The 23,688-nt window shown below is 43.9% G+C and overlaps 1 protein-coding gene across 1 annotated transcript in view; it reads left to right on the forward strand.

Annotated features, from left to right (window-relative positions):
• DLGAP2 (DLG associated protein 2) overlaps positions 1-8,348 on the forward strand; it is a 159,137-nt gene extending 150,789 nt beyond the window's left edge. Inside the window, exons 11-13 of the mRNA XM_058524845.1 lie at positions 253-344; positions 5,282-5,434; positions 8,130-8,348. Of these exons, the coding sequence (XP_058380828.1) occupies positions 253-344; positions 5,282-5,434; positions 8,130-8,348 (464 nt within the window). The remainder of the gene's footprint in view (positions 1-252; positions 345-5,281; positions 5,435-8,129) is intronic.
• The last annotated feature ends 15,340 nt before the right edge of the window (positions 8,349-23,688 follow it).

Genomic DNA, 23,688 nt, shown 5'->3' on the forward strand with positions numbered 1-23,688 from the left:
GTATAGTGGTAAACAATGTATTCCAACAGATTCCTAAGTGCTTTTGAGAATCACATGAGTTGGGATCTACCAAAGCTATTATCGTGAATCAGGAATGAGCAGAGTGAAAGAAAATCCAGTCGTGGACGTGTCCCCACAATGAATGCAAAGCTGTGACCCCATCAGAGGAGATGATAGCTGCACACCCAGTGAAATGCTTATCTTTGGTTTTTTGACTGACCCAGTTTTAAACCTGTTTGTGTCTTTGCACAGTTCTCGGTAAGATCAGGAGTGCTGTGGGGAGTGCCCAGCTTCTGATGTCCCAGAAATTCCAGCAGTTTTATTGGCTTTGCCAACAGAATATGGTAAGTGAGTCCTCAGGTCACCTCAGGTCCTTATAACCAAGCTGAACGCACTCTCTTTACCTTCTCGCTGCTTTCCTGTTTGTTTAAGATGCCTGTAAGACTATTGAATGAAGAGAGGGTGCTTCTGGGTTCTGGGGACCCTTAAACATGGCCCCAGGCAAAGAGGCTGCAGGAGTGTTGGGGGAAGAGGGAGCAGGGCTGGGTGGGAAGACAGAAATGTCCCCTGTGCTGTGAGATGTTCTTGGCAGCTGGATTTCCACCGAGAACTTAACAAAGGAAATGAAAATTAAGGTCACAAATAAAGACAGTAATATGAAGTGGCTTGAATAAAACACAAACAACTACATTTACAGAGATTTTAGAAATAATTTGGGCTTCATATTTTATAGTCAGGAGTGAAATGAGTATTCCATTAACTAGGTTATTAATATAGTTGGCATTAAGCTTAGTTCTGATCTTCCTGAAAATCAAAGGAAAGAAAACCATGTATATATACACATATTTATATATATGTTCAATATACTTGCATATACATATGTGAACATATATATATACACACTATATCTATGTATGAATATATGTGTGTGTATTTATCTTACTAAACAAAGTATTCACTTAATTTTATTCAGAGAAATTGCTAAATAGTATACATATTACTTTATAGGCTATTTTATAATCTATGCATTGATTTCCTTCAGACCAAACATTTTCATTAAAATGCAAATAGGTCCCTCTAGGCATCGTGCACGTAGCAACGGTGCTGAGTGATTTGATTTTGTCTTGTTTTGCTTTTTAATTTGTGAAGAGACACGTGAACCTAGAGGATGTTCTTCTACATCAAAGGAAGCACAGGACATCAGAGTTGCCAGTTCACCCCTTTTAATTGGGTTTGTTAAAAAGTATGTTTTCTCTAATATTCTCCAATTAACTCCATTAAAGTTCATCATGAAATTTAAAGAGTTACGAACATGTCCGTATGACATGAAGTGATAATCATCATTTGAAAAGCGAGAACAGATGGAGACATAGAGCTGTGGAGACATTCAGTTATCATGCTTACCAGGCGTGTTCTCCTCCGTAAATAGCCTCCTCCGTAGTATCTATTTAATTATCATCTTTAAAGTACTGATTTAGGCCACTAAAGAGCTTGCGCCGTGTCTCACTGAGTCCGTAAGCACAGGTGGTCACCGTCTTTAGGAAATGGTCGTCTACAGTGCCCGTCCTATGAGTAGCAGAGGTACGTCATTCAGGCCCACAAAATGTTCACATCCTCTCTGCCAGATGCAGCTAATATTAGACTTAAAGTTTATCCATCCCAATACTTTTGATGCCTCTTATATATGTCAGATTGCACTTCATATTAACCTTAAAAAAATGCTTTTGAATTTTGAAATATTTGACATGGCTACTTCCTTTTATTTTGGCTTCTATCTAGGATTAGACAAAAAAAAACTCTGAAGCATTTGTTGGAGGAGGGTGGGGGTTGTCTAAGACAGGCCTGGCAGGGGAGGGATGCTGGAAGGATAAGCAGATGTCTTGCTTATCAAAGCCAAATTGCCCACAATTAAAAGCAGCATTGCTGGTTGCTGGAAGCTTTAGGTTGGTAACTAAATTTCAAGTCAAAGGAATGACTCTGAAAAATAAGTCAGAACCTGCCTGGACATTTAAGGTAGACTTCACAGAGCAGACGTTCTTCAAGGTAAAGACGTATGGGTGATTCATCACATAACCAGCATGCAGACGACACTGGAGAGGGTCTGCCCTTGAGCTTGTAGGTTGATGCTTGTGCTTCTTGGACCAGCAGTGCAGCATCCCCAGCAAGCTTAGTAGAAATGCAGAATCGCATTCACACCTGTGGGTCTACTCTGCGTTTGAACAAGATCCACAGGGCGTGTGCTCGGGCTTCTCAGCCGTTCTCTGTATACCACCGGCATGCAAGGAAACGCTCCAGAGCCTGGGAGCATCAGGGGCCATATCACAGGGACCCTAGGTGTCGGAGCCAGGGTGCAAAGTGAATTCTACATGACCGCAGTTTAACAAGAATTTCGAGTGCTGTGTCACTTTGCTGGGAGAGTGTGGCATGATACACCACTGACATTTAAGAAAAATTTATAAACATATCAGGGTATCTGAATGTCCAGTGGATACAGATGCAACCACCTCCCCCAGAAAAGAATAGAGGCCATGGGACCAGCTCCTGGCTGTACTTCCAGGGGAGCCCAGAGGCTGCTCTGTCAGCCTCATGGAGTGACGGTGAGGACAAACGTCGACGGGAACCTTGACCTCCGCCGCCCAGACGCTTCTTTAGATTTTCTCTTTGAGGACGTGACCAGACCCCAGCAGTCCGACCTTTGGGACTTGACAGGAGCAGCCACTCTGCTTCCTTCCCACACATCAGGCACCGTGACGCCTGAACCTAAAAAAGAAAGTTCGCCATATTTGTGAAGTCTTCCAGAAGAAGGAAACACAAACCTCACTTAGAAACTCAAATTGGGACCCAACGATGCGTCTTTTGGTGTAAGAAGTCCTCTTCCCACCAACGTGACCCTGCCCCGACCGTGGAGCCCTCGGGCTCCTTGTTCTGTCCTCACACAGGACGCGGCCCCAACACAGGAGTTTGTTTTCTTGTTCTTCACAAGCAGAGGTTGAGTTCAGATTCATACACAAAGTGAAAAACCCGAAGCCCAGTGGGCTCTCTTGTCTCTGGGCCAGAGCTGCCCGCTCGGCGTGGCCTGGTCCTGTGAAACCCTCGCTGGACCTGGGAGGCCTCTGCTCCTGGGGATCCGCACGGCTGAGGTGGCCCTCTTGTGGCTCAACAGAAGAACGAGCCTCAACAGAGCAGAAAGCCGCCTGGAATCGCAATTCTCACTTCTGAGGATGAGGAGGTGAGGGCGTTTTCTGCAATCGCTTCAGGTGGCAGTTCTTACCCTCCGACCCTTTCTGTTAGCACTGGCCACCATCTGGTTGCGTACTCAGAATGAGATTGGGATCAAAAGCAATCATTTTGATATGGATGTCAACTTGGGTTGCTATAGACTGAATGTGTGTGTCCCCCCAAAATCACATGTTGAAATCCTAACCTCCAAGGTGATGGTGTTAGGAGGGGGCACTCTGGGAGGAGATTGGGTCATGAGGGTGGAGTCCTCACGAATGGAATTAGTGCCTTTATAAAAGGACCCCAGAGAGCTCCCAGCCCCTTCCCCGATGTGAGGACACAGAGAAGATGTTGTCTATGAACCAGGAAGCGGGCCTCACCAGACACAGAATCTGCTGACACCTTGATCTTGGACTTCCAACCTCCAGCACCCTGAGAAGCAAATTTCTGTTGTTCACAAGCCCCCCAGTGATATTCTTGTCATAGCAGCCAGAATAGGCTAAGACACAGGTTAAAGGAAGCTTACACCAAACCAAACAGAAGTTTGTGTTGTGCTTAATGTGAACAACTTATGAGTAAACTGAAAATTGCACATTTTAAGCAAATTTAGATAAATGCTTATCCACCAGAAATTTCTCTGCCTGTTTAATCTGAGACAGCCTCCCACTGAATCAAAGGAACCACATGCAGAAAAATCCATACCCTTAACCCATGGTTGCAAACTCACATGCCTATAGGCAGGTGAAGGGACCAAGAGAAGCCAGCCTGCATCAGACGGAGGACGTGGGGCTGAGGTACCAGAGAGGTGCCCGCCGGGCTGCGGTCACTCCGCCAGTGTTGTGTGATGTGGGAATGGGCTGGGCGGCCAGCGCTCTGATATTGTGATCACCCAACTTTAAATGCAGACAGCTCGTTGAAACTGTGCAATGTGCAGAGAAACAGAACACATCTTTGGGCCACATTTGGCCCACGAGCTGCCAGTCTGTGGCTCTGTGGCATCACCTGTACCTTCTGAGATCGGGGAAGCCGTCTATGAGACTGTTTTGTCCCTTCATGCGATGACGTGTCTATCCTCCCTCCACGTGGGAGCAAAGCAAATACATGGTGCGTGTGTAGGCTGTCCCTGACAGTCAGAATTAGAGCTGGGACCCGTCAGGGAACAATCAGAAGGAAATAGGAGTAGTCCAAGCCCATTATCATCACAGCCCCACCACTGCCAACACCGCAGCAGACCCTCGTAATCCCTGTCCTGAGCACCAGGCTTCTGAATGATCCAACAGGTGACCAAAAACGCAGGCCCCTATTGCTTTTATGAACTGTGATGCTTTTAAAAACTTTAATATTTACCACCATTCCCAGGTTCTAAGAAAGCCTTTTCAAAATGAAACAATGAATGAATGTACTACATATATAGACATTTAATAGACTTTTTTTAGAGCAGTTTTAGCTTCACAGCAAAATTGAGCAGAAGGTACAGAGATTTCCCATATGCCCCCGGCCCCCAACACATGCACAGCCTCTCCCACTATCAACATCCCCACCAGCTGGTACATTTGTCACAACTGATGAACCTACATGGACATGTCATCATCACCCAGAGTCCACAGTTTATATTAGGGTCACTCTGGGTGTTGTACACTCCATGGGTTTGGACAAATGGATAATGACATGTGTCCACCACTGTAGAATCATACAGAGTAGTTCCACTGCCCTAAAAATCCTCATGCTCTGCCTGTTCATCCCTCCCTCCCCCTTAATCCCTGGCAACAATTGGTCTTTTTACTGTCTCCATGGTTTTGCCTTTTCCAGAATGTCTTAAAGTTGGAATCATACAGGACATAGCCTTTTCATGTTTTTAAACTGTTAGCAAATACTTGTGTAAAGTAAACCGTTATTGAATCATCCTGGGCCCTCCTGAATATTTGCATCAGAATTGGGATTAGTCAGGCTTCTCCCTAATCCGATCCCTTGAAAGGCACATGTGGGAGAGAGCAGCCACCCCAAGCCCTCTCCCAGCTGGAGACTGTCGTGGCTCTAAATTCCATTCCGCATGTGTTCTCAGGACCCCAGCGCCATGCCGAGACCAACGTCCCAGGACCTTGCAGGGTACTGGGACATGCTGCAGCTTTCCATCGAGGACGTCAGCATGAAGTTCGATGAGCTGCACCAGCTGAAGCTCAACGACTGGAAGATCATAGAGTCTCCTGAAAGGAAGGTAATTATGCCCACGCCACGTGGTTTCCTGGCACGCCGCTGTAGTTGGCCTCCTGGGAGCTAATCCAGTTGCAGAAATGGTCTGCTCCAAACACTACATTATAAGGTGGTCCCCGGTCTTTGGTTAGCAATACAGGATCACATTTTCATATCTGTATATCTATGTATGTTTATAAACTTGGATGGAGTTAAGTCATTGGCCATGTGGAGGAAATAGTTTCTCTATTGCTGTGTCTCTTGGCCATAGACAATTCAGAGAAGACACTACCCAAAAATCACATGTAAATCTCTAGTCTCACGTCTCTTAGGGATCTGTCCTCTGAATTATTTTCATCAAACCTCTGTTTGGATTGTAGGAAGATGATTTCCGACAGGGAAGTTTCAGGTCTGGGTACAATGACTGTCTTCCACTCAGGTCAACTTTCTAGTTGCATAGCTGCAGTTGAAGACAAGAAGACATTGTGAACTTTACTGAACAGTTTGATGATGTAAACTTCCTGTAGATCTGTCAGCCTTGGCCCTGAACATAGGTTTAAAATTTCCATTAAATTTGAACCCTATGATTTCACTTCTTCCCTGAAGATATCATCTTCATGGGGCTAACAGATAGGTCTGAATTAGCAATAAACGTCTTGATTTCCTAACACATTTTAGAGAAGTTCTAAGTAATTATAATCTGACTTTTCTAGACAGATGTTATCAATTAAAATAAAATGTTAAAGAAAATTAATCCAACGTACTTTTGGGCAGTGGTGTTTAATATATAGCTGAGGATGTATATCTAGATCATTGGAATGAAAGCCACCATCGTTATCATCTACTCTTCCCCAAAAGGTGTCGTTGAAGGTCTTAGTGGAGTTCCAGGCTAGATGCCATAGATGCCATCACGGATCACTAACAAAGTCCCTCTTACCACAGATAACAGGGGCAGGGGGTGTGCGAGTACATAGATTGTACGTGAGCCATAAATGGTATGTAAGCATGTCCAGGTGGTCTATGGTTTGGTTTTAAAGTGAAGGAGAGCCTAAGTAATGGTTCCGAATGAAACAGTTATTCTAATAAAATATTAAGCATAGAACTTACTAAACTAACCTAAAGATATACAATAATCCTTCCTATTTTTCATTCTTCAGTAATTGATAGCTACCCTTCTACCTAAGCTATACGTGGAGAACGGTCCTCAAAAGGAAACAGTTTCTTACTGAGGATATAGCCCCCCCAGTCCAGATAATGAGCAGCTCTTTAACACCACTGAGGCCCCGTGCCGTATCCTTCAGACACACTTCTTGCCACTACTCCCTGGATCCACAAGACACCTGCTCAACTCTCTCCTACCGCAGGACGCCTGGAGGGTGTGAGCCCCCTTAAAAAGGAGACTCTCTCGAGGATTGTTAGTGTGCTTTTCTTACAGCCCCATATTTCAGAGGCCACCAAGAGAGGAGGAAAGAGGTAAATACAGTCATGTGCTAATGCAAGAATTAACTTTGGGAGGAGCTGAGAGGCTTAATGAATTACCTACCCCATTGTTGGGACGCATACCAGAAAGTCCAGAGAGACTCATTGCTTCTGGTCCAAGTCTTTTTAAAATAAGCAAGGGGAACAAAGTTGCAGACACCAAAACAATCTTCCTGCCAAAAACCATATTACACAACATTGGGATCTGCCTCATGTGTCCCCCCTGAACTCGCATGGCTGCTGCTTCCTTCCCCCAGCGTCCAAGCACACCTGGCCCCCTTTGGATTTTTGTGGAGGCTGAAGGGAAAAAGACACAGTGGTGGGTTTGTGCCCCTCCTCCCCAACAGCTAGATATCTGCTTAGAAAAGGAAGGTTTCTGGCTCCCTACATAGTATACCCATTCCTGGGAAGGAGAGAATTGTCTCGGCAGAGTTCCTGCCCTCCATCCATTAGGAAGGAGGGTCGGTGGTAGGTCCTACTCTGTTAGTTTGGATGAACACAACATAACACAACACAGTTTGGGACACAGACCTTTCCCCAGAATGGTTGCAAGCATAATGTGTTGCATTTGCTGCCGAATTGTAGAATTTATCTTTCTGAAAACAGCATACACCTATTTTGGTGTGACTTGTTTGAGAACATGAGGTAAGGGTCAGAAATAATTATTTCCCTCTTTTTACCAAGCAGGAGAAAACTCATTATATATATAAATATTGTTAATGTCAGAGGTTTTAGGCCCACAATAGAAAATTTGGCCAATGGTTCCCTAGGACACCCATGTACAATGGTTTTCATGAGCATCCTTGGAATTCCAGAGTTTGTTGAACAGACTATAGCCCATGACAGGGATGTCAAGGGGCATCTCAAGAGCTTGGAATTGTGGGCATTTGCCAATGCTCAGCGATGACATGGTAAGTGTTAATCTAGCAACAACGTCAAACTAAATCTAAGAAGAAGGAGATGTTAAATGTTAATGTGTGGAGTGTATTTCCTTGTTTGTAACCCCTTTGCCAGACTCCTCCCCTGACCTTGAAGAATTTGAGGGAAGTTACAGAAAGTATGCACCATGCAGAAGGCAAGCTGTGATTGTGGGAGTCAGGAGAAGGGCAGATTTGCGTAGATGGGTAATGTCAGAGCAGCTCACCCTCTGAGGGCACTCCCCACCCCGTGGGACAGAGTCTGTGCACTGGTGCTGCTCTCCTCTGACTCTCCCCCCAATTTTGGCTTGTGCCGCTTTTCAGGAAGAAAGAAAGGTCCCCCCTCCGATACCAAAGAAGCCCCCTAAAGGGAAATTTCCCATCACGAGAGAAAAGTCCCTGGACCTGCCCGACAGACAGCGTCAAGAGGCCCGACGACGGCTCATGGCTGCCAAGAGGGCCGCCTCCTTCCGACAGAATTCTGCCACGGAGCGGGCCGACAGCATCGAGATCTACATCCCGGAGGCCCAGACCCGGCTCTAGGGACCGACAGCGGCAACTCTCCCCTGCTGTCTTTTCTTCTGTTTTCCACAAAACGCTTGTACAGTTTCTCCCCACCTGGTCATTTCTGTGTCGTCTCTCCACCAAATACGCCCTCGCTGTCGTGTTCTTTGTGCCATAAACACACTGGAAGGCTTTTGATTTCCGCAGTTTGCCGAGCTCCCGGCCAGAACGACTCCTTTTTTCCCACCGGATGGTCTGACTTGCAGTCGGCGATGATGGATGGGCGTGGGGACACCTGACTTATCCCCTCTGTTCTCAGAGGATAACGAGAAACACCTCTTGAGATGGAACCCAGCTTACATTTTGTTATTTATATTTTTATAAATTGTGAGATAATTAGAGGCAAGAATAACAAATAACTATAAATGGGTGCATCTCACCACTCACTAGAGGCATTAGATACCCCAAGTGGAAGGTGCTACAGCGTGAAGTGCAGGAGAGAAAGACCCCCACCCCCTCTAACCAGGATTACTGTTCCCTGAATCCAGTTGACCCGTCACTAGGTTCCCTGTGCCAAGTTTATGGTGTGAGAAGGGATCTTACAGCCACCAAACTCCCCACCATGTGGTTGTCCTGAAACGTGGGAGTGTAGAAGTCTGAACCCTTTAAAAAAAAAAACCCAGAATCTGCACAATCAAAACTAAGCTGAATATTCATTCACACCAGGGAGTGACAGATGAGAGGAGATCGGAGCTTTCAGAAAAGCTAGCTCTTCTGTAGCAGGAGTAGAAAGAAAAAAAAATGTGCTCACTCTGTTGAAAGAGTCATTGTATTTTTTATTCCTTTGTAACTTAAAACATCACACACGGTTTGTCTTTAAGTTTCCCCATTCATGTGACACGTGGTTTTTTGTAGATGTATATATATTCTCAAACTGCTCTATCAGTTGACTTTCCAGGGTATCCTTAAAAAAAAAAAACAAAAAAAAAAACTTTGCTTGTTTAAAACGACAGTTGTGATGTTGTAAAAAGTTTAAGAAATATGAATGTGAGTGGTAAGTATATCTCAGTTTAAATGGTAAAGAAGAAATGTAGTTTACATTTGTATTTTTCCAGAATTCTTTTGTCCTATGCAGTATTGCTCAAGTCAAGAATATATTTCTTGCCTGTTTTAGACATGACAAAAAAAAAAGGTCACATATTGTGATTTCCAGCTGCAGACTTTAAGTAATTAGTTTTCATGATTCTGATTGGCGCCAGAGAAAACCAGGAAGGACTCTAACGAGAAGGCTTTCCGTTTGTCTAATTAAATTTAGACGCAGGCAGTGACCATCGCTCCAACACGACTTGTGTATTGCTATGCAGACACATCTTCAAAGGAAGAGCCTATCAAATTTATCCACTTGGTCCCAAATCAGAGTTCTCACTGTAACTCAAGGTCAAAGCAGGATTGCATGGAAGACAGACGTTTCCACCCAAACCCCAGGTCTTCCTCCCGCTGCTTCCGGAGTACCGTGTACTCGGCCGCGGGCAGGAAGGCTGATGACCTGTAGCACTTTGTCCTCACCTGACTCGCACTTTAAAATGCACCCAGCTTCTCTGCAGCCTGATAATGTTATCAAGAGCATCCAGCGCGGTAATTACACAACTGGGGCATTCTTTAAGCCCACCGTTTTTCGTTTTCCTCATATTCTCCATTCCATGAAGCATGGGGTTCATTGGAGCACAGTTGATATTAAAGCATGTTTAGCTTCAAAGTTTTAGTTTTTTAAAGCTGAATAGTTAAGAATTCCCTGTAAGAACAAAACCCTGTAAATTGAGCCTCATATCTGGTATATATTTTACCAAACAGCCTTAAAATATATTTGGAAGCAAAAATCAGTACGAATGTATATCCTTGAAAAATGCAAAAAAGAAAAACTTCCCTGAAATATTCTTCTATAAGTGAAACATTTCCCCAGAGTGTTCAAAGCATTTTTTCTACCTAAATAAATACCTAAATCCTGAGTAGTGTACAATAATGATGCTTCTTCCTGTATTCACTAAAGTATGTTAAAAACAAATGTATTTGCAAATATTGGCATTTTAGACTTTACAAATGATGTATTATTTAAGATGAACTGCTCTTAGGATTAACCACAGGAAAGCAAAGTTGGTGTATACTCCTTGGGAAGAAGAGATGTGACACACACACGTGCACGCCAACCTATCACACGTGTATATCTACTGGCAGCTGATGTGTTCTATCCCATTTGCTTCAACTTGTGCAAAATATATAACAACAAATGATAAATTTGGACAATAATCCATTTCAGATCCCAGATTCTCAAAGTATTCACTGGATTTGGATTAATTTTTCATATGTTTTGTATACTTATTTTTATCTTAAAACCCCCAAGAATCTTGGCCTAAACCATCCCTAGGTGAGCAAATTAACCCACACTGATTGGAAGTGGGAACAGTATGAACTCCTGTTTGGTCCTCCGTGTTCCAAAGAAGGTTCTGTCATGTGGAGCAGGTGCCTGCTGCTGGATCTGATGGAGTGTTACCTGTTTACGCTACATGACTAAGTGCAATATATTCAGTTTTCATGCAGATGACATTCCATCCCGAAATGCAGAAGACAAGCCATGTTTACATATTGTACATGTGAAGAAAAATAAAACGGTTTATAATACTTGTGTTAATCATGCTAACTTATTTCAGTCACTTCTAGCCAATACATAATACAGAGCTATAGTGCCATCATTTCACCACATTATGAATATAATTTTAATAAAAGATTATGTATAAATTTGAGAATATGGTTGAAAATGATAACGCACCATGTTCTATGAACATTATCATGAAAAACAGTACAATGTGGTCTATGATCGCCTACCTGTATTCCCGAAAGATCCAGTGATAGCTGTTGAAACTCAAGTGTTACTTTAGAAATTGTTTTCCTCCCAGCCAACAAGTTGATCTTGCCATGCTGAAGGCTTTAGTTAACTTTTGAAATCAAAACACAAGTATAATAAACGGGATCCTAATGTTGAACAAAACCCAGAAAAGGCGAATGTCCCTTGTGAACGAGAGTGCTTTCAATGTAATTCATCTCACACATCTTCATCGATCATTGTGTTTAATGTAAAAGTAGGTGTTAGTGACAATTGTTGCCATTTTTTTCCTCAGAAAATTTATATAATGACCCTAGAATGGTATATAGAGAATCAAACTGTTGTATGATACTAAAAAATTACATTTTTGTTTAAAAGGAAATGTTGTTGATGTTTTCACCTCAAGATCAATACTAAAGACTTCCAGCATTAAATAGAAAGTGTATTATTAAGAAAAAAACAAATTACATTTAAGGCTCCCTCTTTAAAAAAAGAAATAGCCACAAAATCAGTGACCCGAAAACTAGACGGACCCTCCCTGCTGGCTCCTATGGAAGTGGCTGGATTATGACTGGAAGACAACACAGCCCCAGAGCACCCAGACGTGTTCAGTTTGACCATTTCTTTGGGGTCTCTGTTGCATTTGCCCTGTGTTGATTTCTGCCTTTCTCAGGACCACATTGAGCCGCCACTCTTTCCATCACTTTAATTGAAAGATCCTGCGTTATGTGTTCACTCATCTCCACTGCTTTGGGCCGGCCCTTAGAGGCTCTCCCCACCCCATCCCAATCCCAATCCCAGATGGAATCTCACTGGGAAGAACAGTCCTATTGCAGAGATTTGGTCAAAGGGCCTGTGGTGACCATGGAATTTGTGCTCTCAGAACAGCTCTCTGGTTTGGGCCAAACCTTTTGGTGGCAAGTAGGGAGTGGGAGAAAGGGATGATAGTCTTCACCAGGAAGTCTTTTTCCATTGGCAGTAACTCCATCAAATCAGACGGGACCTCATGTGGCCCTAGGGATGTGGCAGCCAGTGGAGCCTTTTCAGGGAGATGCAGACAATATTTCAGCTGCTTTTTGCTAGGAAGAGCGATCAGCCTCACTTAGAATTGTGACGGGTTCCCAGAACCTTCAAATGGACAGATGGTCCCATGTGCCATGTCTGAATAGCTTAGGAATATGTGAGTCCCCAGGCTGACCAGAGTCTCCAGCGCCATGGTTCATGGGTGGAGACCTCCGTGAATCTCGGTGGGGGAGGCAGCAGGAAACGAGGGCCGCATGTCCCACCGTGAATGTAAAGGTGTTGTCCCAACAGTACCAGTTTGGGGAGTGCACCCAGATACTGCGTCTGGCCCACACTTCTCAAAAGTGGAGCATTCCTGCCCAAGAGCATAGAGTCAAGTCTCCCCGAAACAGGCGTAAATGGCTAAATTCTACATACCTCATGTGCACTCATTCCAGCCATCTCCTTTCTTCTCAAGCCTTGAACCTCCAAATTTTTTCTTTTTCCTGCAGATTTAATGTACTAATCAGGTAGCTGAAGACATGGTTTCAAACCTTACCCCTTGGAACTTCCTGAGGGTTCAGTTTGTTTTTATCAGCATCTTGGTTTACGCTTGTTTGAAAGTTTGGGTTGAATACAGGGTTCCAAAATTTGAAAATAAAATAGAACACCAGAAGTGTAAGCGATCCAGAATAGATTCAGCTGCTGATTAGTGAGCATGTGTAACCATGGGGCTGGAGCAATGGAAATGGCTTCGCTCAGCACTCAGCACTCCTGCACCATTTGTCATAAAACGCATCACGTAAGTTCAAATCAGATCCTTGTGCCTTCACGGCAAGAGGCCCATCTTGTCACTTTTACTGTGTTGATAGTTGCAATAAATTGGGGGCAGTGAAGAGAATGCTGGAGGGAAGGTGCACTTTTACACGTTAAGCTAAATGTCTCTCAGCACAGAGTGGCTGCAGAATGTTTTGGAAATGAGTGAGAAGCTCAGAAATCTCTAGCCGGCTAGTCGGGCAACCAAGTTCACCTTAGCTTAACTTCATGTCTCAGTTTCTTCCCATCCTTTGTCTCCTGCACAGACACACCATGAAGATTAATGACTTGCTGGCTCTATAGTCCTGTGAGCTCCTTGGGAACAGGTGGTAAAAGTGTCAGTTATTGTCAAAGGTAAAGTGCCATGGTCCTCTTCTCAATTGTCCTCCCAGCTGTGTGTGGGATGCTTGCAGAAGTCAAGTCAGATCATAAATATCTCAGAGGAGATCAGGACCACCAGACACAGGGGTCCTTTCTTTGGAATACTGTCTTGGGTAGGCAGGAGACTGCCAACGAGCTTCTTGAAGGTTTGGAAATGGAGAAATGACTACAAGGGGGCATTTCTCTGTTTATTCTGGCTTTGATTTCAAGTGTTTCTACATGTTTCCATGAACAAAAACCAGGCACCCACCAGAATTAGGTGATATTTTCACCGTCACTTAAGCTCAGCTGCACCTGAGATAAAATGAAGAGATACTAAACTAAATATTAAAGTGATGAAGAAAAAAATTATTTGGAAGCAGAAAACTAAGCGCGTGAAAGAACACCAAGAGCGGAATCAGACACACTGACCAAACTGCTAAATCTCGTGAAGTCTACCCTCTAATTCCAGCTTTTTGTAATTGCTCTATTTCACACTTCAGAGAATGCAGAAGTGGTCCATGGGGACGCTCCAAGAAATAACCATCTTCTCATCCTTGCAACATTGAGAAATGTCCATAGTTTTATGAATTGCTGTCCTAACCCTGCCATTTTTATCCAGCGTTAAAAGAAATTGTTTCGAGTTTCACTCTAAACTCTTGACAGATGACTTCTTTGCAGAGGAAATGTTAGTTACCTACTATAAAACTACTTTTTAAAAGATTTTGTATATACTCAAACTAAGGTAACAGAGGTTTACCTCCCTACTTTCTTAGATTTTATGTGACTCTTCATCATGGGTGCTTATTCCAAACCTGAAGGTCTGGGAGTCCGGGCTTCCGTGGACTCGATGGAGGAGAGGCGAAGATGAAAGGAAAGATTTATGCCAGGTTTCATGTACAAATTTATCTCTTCCAAGTAGACCATAGAGAGTATATTGGGTTTTGTCTGCTAACACAGATGAAGGAAGCTCTAAGGCTGTTCGTAGAACCTTCTGGATGCCACTCACCCACTCTTTGATTGACCCCCTAACTCACCACCATGACCCAGCCCCAGTCATTTCAATATTACAGTCATATCACTCTAAAAGGGCTCTCCCTCCACTTTATAACTGGTTTGCTGAATTCAAAAGGGTTTCCCCTCATGAGTAGTAAATCCTAGGCTACTTTTGAACTCTTATTTCCAAATGCTAAATCACTTTCCTCTTGTACGGGTCCTTCCTGTGCAGAGACCGATCCATACATCTGCCCCCGCCATACTACATACCAAAATACCCAGGTGTGGCCTGGGGACTGAATTAAATGCCTCCTATAGAAATTCAAGGAATGTTAGAACCAGGAAACTAGCTGTTTAGTTAAAGTTTTAAAAAAAAAGTATATAAATATATATATATATATATACATATGAAATCATATCAACAATGAGGATGAACAGAGTGCCAAATATTCGACATCTGTACAAAGTTACACCTCACTAGAATTCAAGGATTTTATGTAATTCTCTTTCTCATGCTTTTATGGTTCTTTTGATAAATTCTCTTTAGTAGCATGCAGGATACCTACTCTGAATGTATAGTATGCTATTCGTCACCACAGTTCCTTGCTTCTTGTTAATAACTTCTTATCAGAATGTTGGTCATTACTTTAAGGCATTTAAGGATTGCGTTATTTGAGTTCTTGCCTTTCCATGACTTTTTTCCACTCTCTGCTGATTATAAGAAAAATGTGCTCACCATTTTCTCCATAACTCGTCCATGCTAATGCGTCTGATTTGATTTCTGTAATGCTGATGTTCACCTCTTGTAAATAGTTCTGCAATTAAATTTTTTGAGAAAAGTAATGTTTACTTTTTATTGGAGTGAATTCTCGCGTTATTTTAAACTCGAAAAAATTATATAGACCAAAGAGTTTTATCCAGAAAACAATCGCACCCTTCCTCCCTTATGTATTTCATTGTTGAAATATCCTCAATTTCTCTATCTGCTAAGAAGAAATGGACATTTATTAAGGCTACAGATTTCCTGTGTGTGCAAAAATGGCATAGATGAAAATGAGTTAAAATGAATAAATACTGTGGTATTTAGTTAATGGTTGTTTTAGACTGTCTTGAGTGGCGATGAGAAGAGACACTTGTCAGGTCGCTGTTGAGTCTACAGACCCGGGCTGAAGTGGACAGTGGCGCGTGTAGTCTCAGCAGTCACACCAGGCCCCTCGTGGGGGAGGGGCTCCAGCTCCCACCGCCCCTCGAGCTGCAGCAGCACTGAGTCCCCTCCTGGGGTGGGCGTGGGCTGTCCCTGCTCTGGTCAGGCCCTGATCCCTTGCTCTCAATGTGTTCAGTTGTGCCTGCGCCCCCTTCTCTTGCCTGTCGCCTTCCAGTCTTGCCACCTTAGTTGGGAACCTCCACTTTCCCGGGCCTCCACTGCCTTCTTTCCGCCTGTCCCTTAGCTCTGGCAGGACGTCACTGTAGGTGGCTCCCTTTTTGAGTCTCTCTCCCTCCACCCCACCAAGGAAGCGTGGGCAGAGGTCTTGAGGGAGGGCACCTTGTTCTCACAGCACCAGGTTCTCAGGCGTTGTGCTTCGTGCGTGTTCCCGATGCTTCCTTCCCTCCACCTGCTCCGGGCTCAGGGAGGTTTTGAGGTGCATTGACGGAGTGGCAAGGTGAAGGAAGAGTCTTGAGTGAATGTGAGCACTGGTGGGACTATTTCCTGATTTCTTCCCAGTGAGTTCTGTGCAGTCAGTTGAGAATTCCGCTGACGTTCACGAACACCAACGTAATAGGACCGTTCAGGAAACTGAATCCGTGTGCAAATCCTTTCCATTTAACCCACATTGTAACCATCATGATGTATAAAAATGTTCAGTTAAGAGAAACCACTTCTAAATAAATTGAGAACACGTGTCTACTATTTTAGTCTTCCACTTAGCCCATTGCTTTCTATAACACACAACAAGCAGAGAAAGCTTTACGTATTTTCCTGGTTTTAATCCTATAATCCTTCAAAAAAAGTTTTAATTTACTTGGTATTTCATTGAAAACTTTATCCTTTTATCCACATATGGTCTAACACTATTTTCCCAGGGTCAGTAAAAGTGCAAAGAAAGTTATAGGATATTCATTTTAAATGTGTTAATATTGGCTCATCAGCTGTAACAAATGTACCACAGTAATGCGAGATGTTAATAACAGGGTCACTGGGGTCCGAGGGGAGAGGTATGTGAGAACTCAGTACTGTCGTGGCAAATAATCAATAGCCAATCTGTAGATAAGGGAGATATTTAATGAGCTAATATGAGGACTAGCCCAGAAGTGTTCTCTTCCCTAGGGAAGAAAGCACCCCGGGAAGCGTGGTTTACAGCATAGTTATATATCATTTCAGAACAACATACATCAAGCATGACGAGAATACAACTTTTTTCCCAAAAGCACAGGGAGATGTTCTGCTGCGGTTTAGCACATACACAGCAGGTCAACTTGACCTTGGTTCTCTAGGAAGAAAAGCTTATCTTCAAAGAAGTACTGGTATCGGCATCAGAAAAAGAGAGCCATTCGTCCCTGTCTTTAAAGAGCGTATTCTTTGCTTTGGGGAAATATTTGAAGCAGACGTACAGGGCATGTTTGGTAGGCCATAAGTCAGGCTGCTCTGGGAAAAACAAGTTTTAGGCCAAATCAGGATTAGACAGGAATCGCTTCCCCATATACCTCAATATGTGAGAACTACTTATTATTATTAGTATTTTCGTCAGTACTTTCTGCTCAATTTGTCTATAAACCCAAAATGCTCCCCCAAAATAGTCTATTAATTAAAAACAACAACATTGAAACAAGAAGCAATGATTAGAAAAAGTCAGGTGCAACAATCTGGATGTTTTCAGCTTTCTTTTCATTATTTGAAATTTTAAATGAGTTGCCTTCTGAAAATTAGGACATTGGAAAGATTTCTGCTCCTTATTTTTGTTTATTTTTATTTTGCGAGCTCTGAAGTTAGCATCACTTAATCTGTTCCGAGAATTGTTGCTTCTTAATTAGGGCGAAGAGCAGCACACAAATGTCACGTCAGGGAAGAAGCAAGGATTTTAGAAGACACTTCTTCGGGCCGGCCCCGTGGCTTAGCGGTTAAGTGTGCGCACTCCGCTGCTGGTGGCCCGGGTTCGGATCCCGGGCACGCACCAATGCACTGCTTCTCCAGCCATGCTGAGGCCACGTCCCACATACAGCAACTGGAAGGATGTGCAACTATGACATACAACCATCTACTGGGGCTTTGGGGAGAAAAAAATAATAAATAAATAAAAAATAATTTAAAAAATAAAAAGAAGACACTACTTCAAGCCTTGCCATCCAGCCAAATAACACCACCTTGAATTCTCAGGAGTGTGCCATACAACTTCCATTGTAGTATAAAATTGGCTAGATGGATTTTCCCTGAAAAATTAGAGTCTAGTGCCAGTGAAAATCCATTTCCAAATGATCTCATTACACCACTATGGTCTTTTACAATTTAGAATGTGAAAAATTTAATTTTATACCAACAACACACTTTGCAAAGCCATGATTCAGTGATGATGCCGACCACGTTCAGAACACACACACCTCGGTGTGTTTTCTGGGCCGGGCTCTCGCCCCCTCCTCAGCCTTGGTGACAGACTCTCCAGGCTGCTGAGAAGCCCTGAGGGGAACAGTGCTATTAGCAGCCGCCTCTCCCTGAGGTCCCTTCAATCCTTCCTGCCCCGTTCTCCAGCGTCCACCTGCTGCCCCTTCCTCCATCTCTCCACAACACAGCCCCCTAGCCTGAAGTGCTGGGTCTCTTTGGGACCGAGACCCTGCCTTTGGTGTGGGCACTTGCAGCACTGGCAGCTGATGTCCATTCCTCTCTCTCCTGGTTATGTCCCTTGTCACAATCAATCATATGGTCCTCCAGGATCCTCTCTCCTTGTGCTCACAAAACATCAACTTTCCATTGGGCTTATCCCTATACTGCCAAAACGCCATTTCTAAAATTCAGATCCCCGAATGGCTGCTCCTGATTAAAATGTTCAATGGCTCCTCATTCACAAGACTCTTCGTCATCTGAACCCATTCCCGTCTCCAACTGAGTCTCCTTCCACACCTACTGTGCCCCAGAATTCCCAGCTGTAACAAATCAAATCACCAGCAGATCCCAAATTCATGCATTGTTCAGTCTCACAGCTCTGCCCTGGTACCTGCCACTCACTCGGATGGAAACGCCTTTCCCCTCACCTCACCACCACGCACTTAGCAAACTCCTGCCAAGCTTTCAAGTTACCCCAACCATCACCTCCCTTGTCGTTCCCAAATGAACTGATCACTTTCTTCTTTCTTCTCCCAAAATGATGCTCAACTTGAAATCTATTACAATATGTCACACTAAGCAGAGTGTATTTGTTAACTGGTTTGAAATCAGATTGTGAGCTTTTTGAGCACCAGAAATATATTGAATTCCTCTTTATATCTCTGGTTCCCAATGAAGCGTGTGACACAATATACATTCACAATATTCTGGTCACCAACTGGCTCAAGGAATGGATCCAACTCCTCTGTGTCTCTATCGGTCATTCAGTGATTCATTAAATACTGATTGAACAACACTTACATACTGGGCACCGTGCTGGAGATACTGCAGTTAAAAAAAGAGAGCAAGTCATGGATCTTGCATTTATATTCAACAACCAGATAGAAGATTTACTCCAAAATAATGTTGGATCTGTGAAGGGTCACAGAATTCCTTTTACTTTACTTACGAGCTAATAAGCTAGCCTGTTACTGTTTCGTTGACGCTGGTCGAAGATGTGAAACCTGTGGATCAGGAAACCTTACCACTCACCACACGGGAAACGGCACGAGCCTCAGCATGCGGTTTCCTTCCCTGACATCTGAGGGGACCGCGTGAGGGAGCAGGATGGATGCTGTGTCACAGCTGAGGAACACTGAATTTGGGGACCTGCTGTTTTGCAGTCAAAGGTAAGGAGGCGTGCTCTTGGTCCCAGAGGGAGACACGGCCTCACCCCTCAAGGTTACCAACAGCAAGCTCGGCCGTGAGAAATGGCACAGGGAACAGCAGCCAGGGCACGGCCTTCTTGACACACCTACCAAAGGATCGGGAACGATCCCAGAGGGCATCTTCCCCAGGAGCTGTAAGTTTTTGTTCTGAAACTGCAAAGGTATAGGTGCCCATGCGTGAGAGATCATCCGGGTGGCAGTTTTTTTTAACCTCTGTCTCCACGCTGCTTTTTTCTGTTTCAAACCCCACTTCTCCTCGTGATTGTTTTACTGCAGTCACTGCCAGCTTCGAGCCCCTTGGTGCTACTCTGATCTGAGCCACACGGAGGAAGGCCTGACCTTTGGATGAGGCTGGGTCAGCTGGCCAGGAGCGGCAAGCCCCCCCACCGCCCCACCCCAGGAGAGAGAGGCTCCGGGGTGGAGCACCTGTTAGTGGCAGGTGATTCTCCTTGATTAACACTAGGATCTCCTCCTAATGAATCTTTGACCCTCTCCAGCGCTCCCTAAATTCTGCCCGTCTAGGCTTGTTAGTGATCTTGTGCTCACAAAAGATGTTTGACCTGTAATTTTGTGAAAACCTATGAAATAGTTCAAACGTTTAGCTCTAATAAGAGCTTGTTTTAACTGTATTCAAAGAAGTGGTTTCATAAGACACTCCAAACAAACCAAAATTCTGGAGACCTCTGCGTCCCTAATCTCGATTAAGCAATTTCCCTATGAAATGTCCTCAGGTCATCTCTATTTGAAACGTGACTAATTGAAGCTTCCAGAGATGAGATCAGATTTGGCTTTCGAGTTTAACAATTCCCTGCGCATCTTCAATTCTGAAGCGCCAGCCTGCTTTCACCATAATAACCATGGAGAAATTGAACAGGGAGTCTTCATTTGAATTAAGTAATTGACACCCAGCAAATCTGTTTTACGGATTTATGCATTAATAAGGAGCTGCCCCAACACACTTTGGAAACAACTTTGTTTCTAAAGTAAAACATATTTTATTATCGTTGCCTAGGGATATTTTTGGCTTTGGGCAAATGAAATTAGATTCACCAGCTTAGATGCAGCATGAAGAGCGTTGCAGCTTTAAAAGTCTTCCACCAGAGGGCAGCACGTTAGCATTCGAAAGTGGAGGTCTCTGCTCTCATGGGAAGTGACAACTATAAACACTATCATTAAACGCTGACTTTTAAGTTAACAAACACATAAAGTCAATGTTATTTTTCATTCGAGTTTTGCTCAAGGATGTTGAATAAACAGGGATGGGTAAAACAACACTGTATTTCAAAGTATGAGCAATTTGATACAAGCTGTCACACAGTTACAGTTGCCCTGGTAAACAGAAAATAATTATTATATTCTGTAACTAGCAAGTCTCCTCTGAACTAACAGGACATGACTCAGAAAGTAAACTCTATGTTGGATTAATAAGGAAATTAACATGATACATAGAGTATGAAGTGACAAATCTTTTATTTCAGTCTTTAGTCAAAATCAACCAATAACTGTTGCCTCTAACAGCTATTTCTCATGTGCAAAATACTCATCAACTGACACTGGCCAGTGGACAGATGAGTGTCTACCCACCACGGGGCCTCTCCATGAACTGTCAACCCCAAGCAACGAGAAATGACAGAGCATCTCTGAGAAGTCTGTGTGTTGGGCAGTGTAGAACATAAAGATAACTCAGGCACGGATACTGTCCAAATCTAGCTGGGGAGCTTTCCACAATAGCTTATGGGTGATATAATTTACAGGTTTAATTCTTGTTTTAACTCATAAACTATTTCATTATTTGGAGTCTGATTTTATGTTTCAAACATTGTAATCATTCCACACATCAGGGAAGAAAGGAAAGAAAAAGAGAGAGAGAGAGGGAGACCTGAGGGAGAGAGGGAGGAAGACCAGTTTATGTAGGTGCTGTGCACAAAATGGAAAAAGTGGACCTAACTCTTATTTCCCATCTTACCCTAGCCCATGCTTGGTCTCCAGGCAGGAGATTAGCAAAGACTATTCCCCATTTTAATTTGGTCAGTGTGTTCTTGTAAAAGAAGAAAAAAATAAAACTCATAAGGAATTGTGCAGGGCCTTGAAATGACGTCTGTGACAAAGCTCCTTCCCGCAGGTCCTCCTCCCGGCCACGTCCCCCCCCTCACCAAAACCTTCTTCACAGCCAAAGCCCCCTGCTGTCCCCAACCCAGGACTCTGACATCAGAGCGGGGGCTTATTTTTCACTGACTTATTTGCTGCTGTAGTTTGAGAATGTTAAGCTTTGAACTCACATTTCTCTAGTCAGGTTGAGCCAAGCGGTACAAAGTAATTTCTAATTCATGCTTCTAAACACAAAACATATTCACCATCTGATTTAGTAGCAGGTTAAAAAATACTCTGAAACCCAGCCCCTAGTTGGCTCAGTCCTAGACTGGATTCAAATAGTTTGTCCCACCCACGTGCCAGCCAGGAGTAAAAGAAAAACGCTGCATGAAGATAAGACATGCAGATCCTCAAATTATCTCTACAGTTCTTCATATGCAATAATCAACATTCAATCAAAAATTATCTGGCAGAGATAACATAAGAAAAAAATTACCAAAAACCAAAAGATAAAAGCAGGCAATAGAAGCCGATCCGTGGGAATCCAGAGGTTATGAGATATGTTCTTTTAAAACATATGTGATTGCTCTATTCACGTACTGAATGAGCAGGTGGAGATTTCACCAGAAAAGTGAAAATTATAAATGCATATAAAATGAAGTGGAAGTTCCAGAAAGGAAAGTGTGCTGACTGAAAATGAGACTCTGAAGCAGATCAGAGCAACCGAGAGCATGAGGGGCTGGGGCTCGGAAGAACTTACGTGGACTGAGACACAGAAAGAGGAGGCTATAAACAGAGTAGGGACCGTGAGAGACAGCTGGGCACACACGATGAGGTGAACAGGTCCAACATGCATGTCACTGGAGTCCCGGAAGAGGGGAAGGAGAAAATGGGGCAGGAAATCTTGGAGGAGATCATGGCCCATGACCACTCTTAAAAACCGTCAGAGACAGGACGCCACGCTGCCAGGAGCACCAAAAACACCGAGTGGACAGATGGGGAAATCACACCTGGGCAACCTTAGCACAACCGCTGAACACGGAAGGCAAAGAGGAAAGCCCTAAATGCAGCCAGAGAAAAAGGGTGTGTGTTATCTTCCAGGGCACAAATAACAGGGTGGAGAGCTGTCTACACAGGAACAATGGAAGCCAGAGATATTTAAGGGGCAGGAGAGGAGGAGGCGGACCCCACTTATTTGTGCCTCCCTCCTCTCCTCCTCCCCTCCCCATCCCCTCTCCTGGGGCCCAGCTCCTGGTCCCCAAGTGTCCCTACAGCATGGGGCCATTGCATTAGTGGAGGAGCTGACACCAGAGCAGCCTGTCTGAGGGCCTCCGGACCTCTTTCCTGTCCCCTTGTCGGGATGGGCTCGGGCGGCTCTTCCAGCTAGGGAGGCTGGCAGGTCAGGGCCTGCTCGAGGCTGGCACGCCCGGTGGCAAGGTGGGTGTGGACGGCTTCTCAGCAGTGGCGCTTTCTGAATAAGTGGCCCTTCCTCCTTCCCTTCCACACAATTTTGCCTGGTGCTTCTGGCTGAGGGAGTGGGGAGGGGCGGCATGTCCAGCCGTTTGGTTACCTATAGGGGACTGAGCAGAAATACATTAAGTTTATTTGGTTAGCAGGGCCTGGGGTGGGCATGGGGAGTTAGTCTTTCATGGGGACAGAGTTTCAGTTTGGGAAGATGAGAAAGTTCAGGAGATGGCGAGTGGTGATGGTTGCACAACAGTGTGAATGTACTTACTACCCCTGAACTTAAAAACAGTTAAAATGGTAAATTATATGTTATGCGTATTTTACCACAATAAAAAAATACACCTACGTTAATGCGAGTCAGTTTTGTTACTGTTGAAGAAGAGAATTGCAAATATGGGGAAGGCTAGAAAAAAACCTGTGGTATTGGGTTGGAATGGAAGAAATCAGTGTCACCTTGTGGTAGATTAGATGGATGATGATAGATAGATAGATGATGATGATAGATAGATAGATAGATAGATAGATAGATAGATAGATAGATGATGGAGAGTTGGATGGATGGGTAGATAGATGGGTAGGTAAACAGATTGATAGATGCTAGATAGATGGATGGACAGGTAGATGATAGATGGATGGATGGATGGATGCATGGATGGGTAGATAGATGGGTAGGTAAATAGATTGATAGATGATAGATAGATGGATGGACGGGTAGATGATAGACAGATGGATGCATGGATGCATGGA

The sequence above is a fragment of the Diceros bicornis genome, chromosome 29 (assembly GCF_020826845.1).
Source record: "Diceros bicornis minor isolate mBicDic1 chromosome 29, mDicBic1.mat.cur, whole genome shotgun sequence".
In the NCBI taxonomy this organism is placed as follows: Eukaryota; Metazoa; Chordata; class Mammalia; order Perissodactyla; family Rhinocerotidae; genus Diceros; species Diceros bicornis.